Below are 12602 nucleotides of genomic sequence, written 5' to 3'. Positions count from 1 at the left end.
TCACAAAACTGTCCCCCGCTTCAGATACCCCTCACAGCCCAACTTACCATCTCTGCCTCTGACTGGCTGGGTATAGATGGGAGGTTCCAATGACCACCTCCTTGAGTTTTATTAATTTGCTAGAGCAGTTCACAGAACTCAGGAAACCCATTTACTCATCAGATTACTGGTTTATTATAAAAGGACAGAATTCAGAACAGCCAGATACAAGAGATTAATAGGGTCAAGGTATGGAGAAAGGGTGCAGAGCTTCCAAGCCCTCTCTGAGTCTGCCATGCTCCGCACGTCCCCAGATGTTCACCAACTTGGAAGCTCTCTGAACCACATCCTTTTGGTTCCTATGGTGGCTTTATTACATAAGAAAGATTGATTAAATAATTGGCCATTGGCAATTGATTGGCCTCCCATCCCTCCCATGCCCCAAAGCCAGGCGAGTGGAACCGCAAGTCCCAACCTTCTAACCACATGGTTGTCCTCCTGGTAACCTGCCTCCATCCTTAGATGGGTCCAAAAGTCACCTCTTTAATATAACAAAGAGCACCTTCTCACTCTCATCACTTAGGAAATTCCAAGGGTTTTAGGAGCTCTGTGCCAGAGATGGGGATGAAGACCAAATACATATTTCTTATAAACCACAGTATCACAACAGCCCAAGCTGAAAAGAACAGTTGATAAAGAAGGGCTGAGCTTCCGACAGTAAATGAAGTGTATGAGATGTAAGGCGAGGCAGGATTGAGGGGCTTCCACCTGACCTATTAAGGGTTGGGGGAATCACATAATTATGTGACACATAGCAGACACTCAATAATAAATGTTTCTCATTGTTCTCATTATTTCCATTTTTTCTAATCCTTGAGAACACAGTAACACATTCTCCCAAAGTGTAGCAAAGCACTCAATTTATGGAATCACCAACTGATAACACTAGAGGCACCTTAGAGGAATCCAGTCATTCTGTCTTCCTTCAGAGATAGTGAAATAGGGGTTGAAAGACAAGGACTCAGGCCTCCTAACTGCTATACAACATGCTTATCCTGTAAAATGGTTAGATCCCATGAAGCATTCCGTGGTAGAGACAAGGCAGCTGCTGTCACTACACCCTGTACCAACCATGTCTTCCTGAAGCTCAAACATCTGGGGCCTTGCTGATGCTGAAGGGAATGCCCCTCCCAGGGCTGGCCAATTCCTAGGGATAGAAAGGACTTGCCTTTGAGCACGCTTTTCATGAAAAAGCCTGTCAACCCAGAGTCCATATCCCCAACCGTCTCCTCCACCCAATGCCCACATCCAGACCATAACCACCTGCCCTACCCCCCGGGGCCAGGTGCCAGACAACTAGGGACAGCCGCTGTGCCCCAGAGCCTGATGAAATGATTCAAACAAGCCAGTTCCAAACCTGCTCACTCTGTCTTGCCCATTTTCTCCATGGAAACCAGAATGGAGTCTCTTGCCCACGTTTCCCCCTCACACCTCTGCCTCCTGATGGACCCTGGCGCTTCTCTGTGTGGCCCTCCATGTTGGGTTTACACTTCCTCTTGGAATCTACAAGTGTAACAAACTATCTTTTCAATTGCAGTTGTCTCCTACCAATTCTCTGTTGGCCATGCCACACCTAAATAAAAATAAAACCTGTATTTAGAAACATGCCCCTGTATCTCCGGATGATCCGACCTACCAGTGAAGAAGAGCCAGAGCAGCTGCCACTCTCAGCGGTGTTCTATCTGGGGGCACCTCTACTGCTGCCCCCGTGCCCACCAGGGCTTCTGCTCCTTGCCTCTCAGCTCCTCAGGGAGCAAAAGTTTTTGTGAACATGGAAAACTGGCTTCTTAGAGAACACCTAGGAAGCCCCATTTAAAACACCCTGTGATGCTTTTCTGGGGTTTCCCAGAGGGGAAGGCCACCAGCCTTGCAAATCTCTTGGGGTTTTGCTTGCAGACAGACACACCCCTGACTTGGCCATTTTCCTTCTGCTCACAGCTCTAGTTCACTGAGCAGGGAGGCTGTACCTTAACCAAGAGCAGCACCGAATGCAGGGGAGGGGACAGGATGGCTCCCCTGGAGCACCAGCTGTCATATCAAAGGCCGGACACTGAACAGAGAGACCAAGGCTCCCCACAAGATTCAGGGTGGGGGTGGGGGTCAACATTCTGACTGTGGCAGATCCGCAGGGACAAAGCGAAGGTGAGGTGACCAGGGGACTGCTGCCCAGACTGATTATTTATCAGAGGCTGATGCTCTGGGCTGGTGAGCCTGGTGCTGGGCTGGGGAGTCTAAGCCCACAGTGGAATAGACAGAATGTCAGATCCAGTCCTATCATATGGCTGGAATGTCCCAGGCAGGCATCAGGAATGTGTGGATTTAGTGACGTCCGCATTGCCCAGCTGGATCATCTGAGACAAGGAGTAAGTGGTAGAAATAAAATCTAAGAGGTCCATTAGATGCCCTCTGCTTCCCAGGCTTAAAGAGATTTCACAGTCAGAGTTGTGAGGGGAGGCTGGATCTGCTATGATTGCAGAGAACATTATTTACCACTTACTGGGTGCCTTTCACACAGTGGGCACCAAATGGAAAATAAAACAAAAAGAGGCCATATCTGGTGAGCAAAGTAAAGGCAGGAGGAAAGTTTCCACTGGTGTCCAGAAGCCTGGAACCTCCAACAGCTGCTTTAATTTTTAATTTAATCAATGAACCTATAGGGAAATATAAAGAAAATTAAGAACATGGTGTTCTCAATAGCTTGGAATGCTGGAAAAAAGCTGGGACAACTCTATTACCTGTCAGTGACATAGTCAACAAGATGCTGCTTGAACATGAGGCTCCACTTCTTAATTACATTCAGTAGAGATGCTTTAAAGGGTCACACATCAATTTTCATCCAGCTCTCAAACACCCTGATGGGCTCCAGCCTGCACATGTCTTCACAGAGCTTTTCATAGGAGTCAATCTGCGCTTTAAATTGATGGAGGAGGGGAGGGTTCTCTGGGATGCCATCTTCTGCATGGGCTTCAATTTCCTCGGGTGTGAGGACATGCCCATACAACAAGAACAGACTCAGGACCTCCTTCCGGTCCTCCATGTAGAGGTAGGAATACTGGCTGAAGGTGTTCTCATAGCTGCAGCAGAGGGCCATCATGCTCTGAAACCTCTCCATGAGGGTGCTCCTCATGCTGGCCAAACAGGCCATGCCCTCCACATCAACCTGGGGAGCAAGACAACGGCAGGTAGGTTACACCCACATTTCTCAAGAAGTTCCAGAGCTGGCTGGAAGGCAGGATGGTCACAGATCCAGTTCCTGATAGTGGGGAGAGCCGTTTTGTGGTGAAAGCCGTGGCACCAAAGACGATATTCCAAAAATGCTGGTAACAAGACCCTCAACAATGTCGTGGAAGCCACCCTTCACTCCAGACTCCAGGGACGGATGGAAAACTAATTCTGGGATTGCTAAGCTCAACTGTGCTTCGAATATCGGGGTGAGTCCTGCTCAACATTCTGTAAAACAAGGAAAACAAATGGAACAAAGAAGAATGGGTACAATGAGCAAACTGCAATGATGTTTTAAAAATACCTAGTGCATTCCTTTCCTTTAGATAAGCTGTTTGGGTATAGGAAAATTTGCTAACACGCCAGGAAAGGTGACGGTGACAGTCTTGCTGTGTTTATCAACAGGGGAACCCCTGACATTTTAAACAGGCTAACTCTTGTACAGGGCTGTCCTGGGCATTGCAGGACATTTACTCTCCTTGTCCTCAGAGAGCATATCCCAGTGACTGATCAACACAAGCCAGTCCCCTTCCACATTCCCAAGACCTCCTGGGTTGGGCAGGGCCAGGGGGGTGCCAGAGCACACAGTAGAGCCTTGGGTTGAGAACAGGTTGATTTTACAAAGCCAATTTCTTGGGTGCAGCTGATCTCTTCCTAGGCACAAACCATGCACTCCCACTGGCACTCCCTAGGTGAACAGCGGTATGCTTGTCTGTGGTTACTAGGCAGGAAAAGGAAAGAGAAGTTATAATCCTGCCTGTTCAGCTCCTTTTCTATGAAAACACAACCTATTTTAATTTGGTAGTCCTGAAGTGATGAACATTTTAAAAACGGTATCAATAATTAATAAATCCCTGATTGCTTACTAGACTAACTTGCTAAATTTAAGTCAAAATAAAACATGGGGCAAGATGTTCCAAGGACAAGATTAATGCTTAAACTTTTATCAGTGACCACTTATTTCTGTGTATCTTTTTGACTGTAGAAATATTTAGGAGACTGTTATTTGCTGGATACTGTGGGCAGCAGAGACTATGCATTGAAATTCATTATTCCCTCCTTCCCCAGAAATAGAATTTTGACTGGGTATGTGGCTGCCTTCCCCCACCCTCCCTGCGGTTTGGGGTGGTAACATGACTCCCTCACCACTGGAATGTGGGAAGAAGTGACAGGGGCCATTTCCAGGCTAGGGCCACTGAGGTAGTGGCCTCCCCTCCCCTATGCTCTCTCTTTCCCACTGTCACAGGCTCAAGCCCAGACATGGCAGTGACCCAGCTCAACCACAGAAATGAAGAGGAGGCCCTGGAGAATGGCAGGATGGCAGGAAGCTTAGACCAGCACTTGTAAGATAGAGGTCTTTGTCATTTAAGCCACAGTACAGATGGAGTTTTTGTTACCAGAATTTAGCCATTCACCCTAACTAAAAAAATCCTGGGATCCTCAAAGATACGTAAGACTAGGGTCTTGCCTTCAAAACTGTAGGGATCACGTATCCTATTTTGTCCCATCAAACACATATTTAACTTGAGGCAATGCAAGTTTACCAATACCATTGACAATCATACTACATTCATAGGATAGTTTTAAAATATCTGTACTATTGTGCTTTGTATATGTACTCATGATGTATTATTATGCATTATTATATGTGTTAGATACTTATAATTTGATAGATCAGGCTGCATGTAGTCTACAGGGTTTTAAAGACTTGCAAGACCATTTTTGACCACATGAGATTTTTATCCCATGTGCAAACATGAGAACCTAATCTGTGTGTCAGATGCAAAGACAGCATTATTACCATTCAAACCAGACTTCCCTGGTGGTTCCATAACCTTGGTAAAAGCAACTTTAAGAGGTCAGAAGGGGGATAATATTCCTGGGTAGAGTGGGCGGCATTTGACCTGGGCAGGGTTTGTATTCTGAGGGAGGATGGGGAGTTCAGCCCAAGCCATGGGAATGGTCTTGACTTCACCAAACCTGAGAAGGTGGAAAACGGGAAGGTGGACCAGAGAAGACAAAGCCGTCTGACTATGCTTCCCACGGCTCCAATTCAGTCACTTCTTTTTTCTGAAGCTTGATTTAGATTGATTAGATTTTATGGTTTTGCTTTTGCTATAGGTCTCACTGTTTGAGAGCCTGGTTTATTGTCCAAGTTTTGGAGAGAAGTCTTTTCTTTTTGAACAATTTAGAAACTCAATACCTTTGCTATTTTACTGTGTGTAATTCACAAAATGTCCACAGCATTTTGGGAGAAGTCACAGAATGCTCAGTTACCCTTTACTATAAGTCAATACACTTTATGACTGTTATCTCTCCAGGAATAACCCACATCCATAAGCCAGTAAATACCAGTATTTTCCAGGAGGTACTTGAGGGAGCACTCAATGGCTAGAAAGAATCCATCCAGCAACATGTCATCGATGTACTTAACGTAAGTCTTCCAGATATTAGAGGCTGGGTCTGCTGAAAACAGACCCAGGTTTTCCTATGAAAAAGAGAATGGATTTATTAAACCATGTTTAATAACATGGAAGGTCTGGTCTAGTCACCAGTAATGGGAATGAAAAGAACACATAGAGAAAAAAAGCATTCTTGTGAAGACTTTGCTATTACATGTGTATCAGATCCATTCTGTTTAATGGTTTTAGCCACTGACTGTAAGGAACACAAAGTTAACCCAGGCAGGGAATAGGGGGTATCATCCTGTCCCTGAGAAAGGAGGGTGGCATCTGGCCATGTTGCTGGGTGCCGTGTGCGCACCTCATAGATGCTGGCTGATGGGCTGGGGAGGAGGCTGCCTCAGCACAGAAGACAGGGGAGGCAGAGGGGTTACCAAGGGTGTGGGGTGTTATGACTCAAGGCTTATAAGAAATTTGGGGTTCAAGCAAGTAAAGCATTTCCTAGACAATCTCTAGAAACAAGCTGGAGTGTTTTGTGTTGTCATTTAACTAAAAACCTTCATCACACAGAGTAATTGAGAAAACACATACACATAAATGAATGCCACATTCTCCCTCTCTGTCTCTCTCCCTCTGTCTCTGTCTCTCTTGCTCTTGTTCTCTTTCTCGGTCTTTCCTGACCTGGTGGTTGTGACAAGTAGAGTTGTCCCATTTGCTCTGCCTCATCTTCATTATTAAGCCTTTTTCCAGCAACTTCCCATTCATCTTATCTCTCCAAAGTGAGTGGTAATGAGTTTGCAAGAGTAAAATTTCTAGGTGATTCACACTCACTTATCCCTTTACAAACATTTCCAGGTTATAAATCCCCCTGGATTAAAAAAACAACCTCGGGATCCTGCCTTTAAGTGACAAAACTCTGAAGTTTCTAAAGTGTATTACAGCTTTCCTTTCTCAGTCAGTTGAAGATTTTCCTAATAACTTAAAAGTTCATCATCATACAAACAACACAGTGATGATATAGAGTTTCTCTCAGATGTTATTAAAATGTGCATGTCTGTTTTTTTCTCTAAAACTTCTGGTTTTCACGACTGCTTTGCATGGCTACTCTATTTCCTCCCTCAGTCTGTACTTTCCACCTTTCTACCTCAGATCTACTATGGTCTAAGGAGCAAACATGTTGGGGTTTCCTGTGACCTAAGAAGAAAGAGCTCAAGTTTCTGATCCTAGCCAAGATAGAGGAATGAGATCAGACTTACTCTTCTACAAACAACTATAGAACTGGGTACAATACAAGAAACAACTGGCTTAGGCTACTTGGTAACCAACAATAGAGAGATGTGATTCTTGAGAGGAGGGAAATATCCAGGTGAGCTGCACAACCATCTGGCTTTCTACATAAACACTTTCCCAACCACGGCATGAGGAAGTGGAGCTCAGTAACAGCACTCTTCCTGCTGGGCAGAACAGGTGGCACTGGAGCTGGGCTGCTAAGACTGCTGAGTCCTCTTGAGCCCTTGAATAGTAAGCTGTCCACATTTAGGGCAAGGCTCTGCAAGGCCTGGCAGAGAGCAGTTACTGAGGCTCGAAGCTGAAAGGAGACTGTCTAGGTCATGCAGTGCCAGAAGACATTTGTGCTCTACCAGAAATTATCTGCAGGTAACCCAGGAATTCATTAGACCCCAGAAATGCCATGCTTAGGATTAGAACTGTTCTGATCTAGAGTCAGGCCTCTTTAGCTCTTTAGACCCTCCCTTAGCAAAGCTTAATATTGAGCATCAACGGGATCAAGCGGTAAGTGAACTGCCTGCCGAAACAAAATACAAACTCCTTAAGGGAAATCACACCCAGATTCTAAAGCGGCATCCAACATGACTAGAACATAATACAAAAATTACTGGACACGCAGAGAAGCAGGAAAATGTGACATTTAACCAAGAGAGAAAAATAATTAATAAGAACAGACTCAGAAAATAGCTGCCATACCCATCTTGGAATACCTATTCCTTAGACTTATTTTAAGTCAGAGAAAAACACACTTCAGTCGCACTAAAAAAACAAGCTCAGAAAATAAAAGAGATGTTAGCATTATCAGACAAAAATGCCATAATTGATTAAAAACTCCCTAAATCTGAGGAAAAACAGATTCAAGATGCTGTTGTTAAATATAAACTCCCAAATTTTGAAATACAAAATCCCCAACTCTGAGCTGGATGACTATAAAGAAAACCTATTTAGGCACATCATAGTCAAACAGAAAACAATACAAAGATTTAAAAAGAAGCTATTAAAAGCTGCCTGAGAGAAATAATAGATTACATATAGAGGAACAAAGATACAAATTAGGGCTGGCTTCTTGGTCAGAAACATTAGAGGGTAGAAGACAATGAGATGACTTCTGAAAGAAAAATAAAACTGTGTACACAGAATTCCACGTCCAGTGAAACTATCGTTCAGAAACAAAGGTGAAAGGCAGACATTTTTGGATAGACAAAAACTGAGAGAATGTGTCATTAGCAGACTTGAACTACAAGGAATAGCAGAGGAAGTTCTTCAGGCTGAAGACAAATAACCACAGATGGTAACTCAGTTCTATAGAAAGGTAAAACAAGTCTGAAAATGGTGGGTTTGTGGGTAAATATAAAACACAATAAACATTTTTCTTGAAATTTTAAAGCAAAAAATCATAATACTCTACTGCGGGATTCGTTTCACATACACGCACACACACGCACACCTCAAAACTGTGACAGATGGGGGTCAGGGTGGTTTTGAATTGAACCATATGTTGCTAGGTCACACTATAGTGTGGGTATCTCTCATATTTCATGGGAAAACTGTAAGTAGATTTTGACTAGTTCAAGAGAGATACAGAAACATAGAACCACCACTGCAAATATAATCCAACAACAAAAGCTGAAATGCCAATGAGAAATTAAATCCTAAAAAATATGTCATCAATAACAAGGTAAGAAAGGAAGAGTAGAGGAACAAAGAAGATGAAGCAAGTAGAACACAAATAGCGAAACGGCAGAGCTAACTCCAGCCATACCAGTACTTATATCAAATGTTAATAGTCTGAACGTTACAGAGATTAGCAGGCAGAGTTGTTAGAAAAGTAAGTTTCTACCATGTGCTGCTTGTCTATAAGGGAATAAATTCGAATCCAGAGAAGCAATGGGTTGGAGGTAAAAGAGTGGGAACAGATGGATAAGGCAATAAGTAGGGATGGTGAGTCTAGAAGGAAAGGTTATAGTATTATCAGGAGAAAACAGATTTCAAGGCAAGGGAGTATTACCAGAAATCAAAAGGGAATTTCATAATGATGAAATGGTCGATTCATCAGGAAGTTGTAATAATTATAAACCTGTGTTTGTACCTACTAAAAAGGATTCAAATACATGATGAAAAATCGGACAGAACTAAAGGACTAAATGGACATACCCAAAATCCTAGGTGGAGATTTTACCACTCTTCCTTCAGTAATTAGAAGAACAAATAAACAAAACATGCAGAAAGCTCATAGAAGATTGGAACAACACTACCAATCACATGGAATTTACTGGTATTTGCAGAACCCTACAGCCACCCATGGAAGAGCAAACATATTGTTAAGTACACAGGGAACATGCAGTATGATAGACAATATTCTAGGTCATGGACCAAATCTCAGGGAACTCCAAATGATTGAAATCTTACAGAGTATTTTCTCTGAACAATAGGAAATTAAATGAGATACCAATTTCATTAAGATATCCAGAGAAGCCCCAAATATGTGGAAACTCAACAATACACTTCTAAACAACTACAGAGTTAAAGAAGATGCAAGAGAAAAAATTTAAAACTGAAAGATAATGAGAATGAGGCAGATTAAATGTATGAATGTCACTAATGTCCTGCTAAGAGGTAAATTTATGCCAGCAAATGCTTGCATTAGTAAGAAAGAAAGGCTTATAGTCAATACCCTAAGCTTCTACCCTGACAGGCTAGGAAAAAAAGATGAGCAAATTAACCCCCAGTTAACTAGAAAGATATAATAAAAAACCGACATATTAGAAAACATAAAGAAAGTGAACAAAGTCAAAAGTGCAACATCTCACCATGCTTCAAAGTATAGGTAACCCCAAATTACCAACTGTGACTCATTACTGACTTTGTGCCTGAAGCCTGCCAGCCAGAACTGCCCCATGGCTGCTCCAGTGGGGTTGGAGTTGGTGGCCATTTATGGCACTTTTCCATTGCTCGGTCTCTGATGATAAGACAGGAAGTTGCCTTGATCACAAGGCAGGGCAGAGCTTCACTGCATGGAGTGCAGTCCTCTGCATTGTTTTCTTCTCTTTACCAAGTGCAGTTAGGGAGCCATGGTAATCTCTCACCTCATCAGGTTCTACAAAGTTAGGTTCTGAAAATGATGCTGGAGGTCCTCACTAGGTTGCATGGGCAAGTCTGGGGTGATTCATGTAGCAGGCACTTTAGGATTCTATCCTTGGCATCCCCTTTGAGGTTTCGTGTGGGACTTAAGTGGCTACTAAGTGGTGTCATAATTAACATAGCACTGATTTTGACACACTGATGCAGAATGTGACTTTTCACTCCCCCTCTCTGTTGGTTTTAGTTCTTTTGCTATGAGTATAAACTGCTATTCCTAACTGCAGAAGACAGCATCTATTGACTGTTCTAATTTTCAAGTTACTTCTTGCACCCAAACACACTTCTTGAGGCTTTCCCTGTGCTAGTGTTATGTGTGTCTGAGAGGTTATTACCTGAATAAGGGTGTGTATCTTAAGGCCAGATTCTTTGATGAGACTATAAGATTTTTGCACTCGATCATGCTGATCATCCATGGAAAGAAGGCATTCCTTTTTTCCATCTTTTCTCTTAAATATTGGAGACACCCATGTTTTCATGATGTTTTGAATATCTTCCACATTGTCTTTAGTTTTCTGAACTCTTTGTTCAAGATCATGAATATTATTGGTGATTTGACTGACATAATACCAAATACCTGTTCCCCAAAAGAAATACAGTTAATTGAGATAGCTTACAGGGGCACAGCTAAAAGTCTAGTCTCTATGAAAGACAGGGATTTAACACTCCTGGGTTTCAAAAGACTTTTTCTGCACACGTCACTTTGTTATCATAAGGGCCTTTTTCTCCTAGTTGTATCAAAAAGTCAGTTCTTACCAGAACCCTAATTATTCAGGAAAAGAAACAATGATGTTTACCAAACACCCAGCAATAGTTGGTGCCCATGCTGGGGCACAGCAGTGCAACTTGGTGACTTGTTTTAGGGTTATTGAGTCTTATTTTTTAAAGAACTTTCACTATATTAAATGTTGAGAATATCATTCCCCTTGTATAAGTAATAAAGTTCCAACTTGTTTAATATGGCATCCCAAGACTTTTGTGAGTTGACTGTGACCTTCTTTTCAAACTTTTACTCTTCTGAGGATCCTAATGCAAATTAATCTCCCTCCCCTGTAATTCATCACACTTTATTTTTAAGTCTATGATGGCTTATTTTCACAGCCTGTCTTGTATAATTTGGGTTGTCCATATGTCTGTTGTCCCCACTACATGTGAGTTCTTTGAGGATAGGGGTCAGTCTCCCAACAATCTCTCACATACTACCCTGCATAGGTTAATCAATCAATGAAAAATTTTGAACTGAATCAGGGTATACAAGAGAAGTGAATGCAAAGTCCCCACCTTTAAGATGTTCATAGTCTAGTTAAGAAAATTAACAGTGGTAATATACTAAAACTCCTCATTCATGGAGTGCCCAGTATATGCTGGAGACTGTGAGAGATGGAGCCTCTCTCAAGCAATAGTGCAGCCTCCCCAGGTGAATGGCAGGAAAATGTTCTAAGCCTACTAATCATATCCAAAGAGAAGGAAGAAGGAACATCAATCTCCCTTGTCTTCTCCACTTTGGATATACATCTGAGGGGATAGACTTATGTTTCAAATACAAACCAGATCACCAGGGAATCATCTGAGGATCTACCAGCTTGTTAGGATCTTGACTCCCCATGTTTTCCCCAGACTCCAGGTGGTGCCGTTACCTTCCGTTTGCCAGTTGAGAGTCTCCTCTGCAGCTCTCAGGCGAGATCAGTATTTTGCAGCTCTTTCTCCACTAATGGAAATTCTGCCTCTAGCAGACTTTTCAAAACCTTGTTGTACCAATTGACCATTAGCTCCAAGTTAGCCACAAGCTGCCGATAGAATTCCCTGGAAGAGAAGATGGCTGCTGCCATCTCGGGGATGTGCTTCATCTGCCTGGGTTCAAGATAACTCATTTCTTTCGGCACTGAAATCAGCAGGAGAAAGAATGTGGCTGTAGTTCCATGGCAGTGAGTATCGGCGATGTCATTCAAGGACAAGAAAAACCCAGGGATGCAAATACCTTCTGGGTCCCCTCTGAACTCCTGTTCCTACATGTTCCTTAAACCTAGTTTTGGAAAAGGAAACTGTCAGGCAGAAGGAAGAGCTCGTCCTGGCTGAGCCAGGTCCCATCAAGAGCTGGTGGTCTGAAGGACAAGGTGCATCTGGTCTGGGCCACCCATGCGCATGAAAAGACTCAAACTGGGACAAATAGTATCCTCTCCAAATGAGGTCAAACACATAGTCACAGACATGGACAGAACTGAGGGGAGATGCCCACTGTACAATGTTAACCATGGAAAAGAATCATTTGAAATATCCCTTCCTGTCAGTAACCCTGGGCTGTCATGTCTTTGCGTTTTAATATATGAGGAGGTCAGGAAATGGAAGTCACCCAGGCTTTTCTGAACTTCTGTGGGATGCTGATGTTAGCAGCAAGTGCAGAAGTGAGAAGCCAAGCAGATGTGGCCAAGTGAAAAAACAGGTTTATGAGGGTTTCCAGGCTCCATTTCTCATTATCTGTCATCCCGGCACCTCTGATGTGCATAGGTATGGATG

The 12602-nt window shown here is 43.0% G+C and overlaps 1 protein-coding gene across 1 annotated transcript in view; it reads right to left on the bottom strand.

Annotated features, from left to right (window-relative positions):
- Window positions 1–12602, bottom strand: part of LOC118931523 (dynein axonemal heavy chain 9-like) — a 287535-nt gene that overhangs the window by 228806 nt on the left and 46127 nt on the right. The window contains 6 exon segments of the mRNA XM_057499470.1: window positions 2775–3203; window positions 3297–3489; window positions 5614–5749; window positions 10424–10665; window positions 11726–11770; window positions 11773–11997. Of these exon segments, the coding sequence (XP_057355453.1) occupies window positions 2775–3203; window positions 3297–3489; window positions 5614–5749; window positions 10424–10665; window positions 11726–11770; window positions 11773–11997 (1270 nt within the window).

The sequence above is a fragment of the Manis pentadactyla genome, chromosome 4, assembly GCF_030020395.1.
Source record: "Manis pentadactyla isolate mManPen7 chromosome 4, mManPen7.hap1, whole genome shotgun sequence".
Classification (NCBI taxonomy): domain Eukaryota; kingdom Metazoa; phylum Chordata; class Mammalia; order Pholidota; family Manidae; genus Manis; species Manis pentadactyla.
The sequence above is the reverse complement of the archived record's forward strand: the minus strand, read 5'-3'. Positions and strand labels throughout refer to the sequence as shown.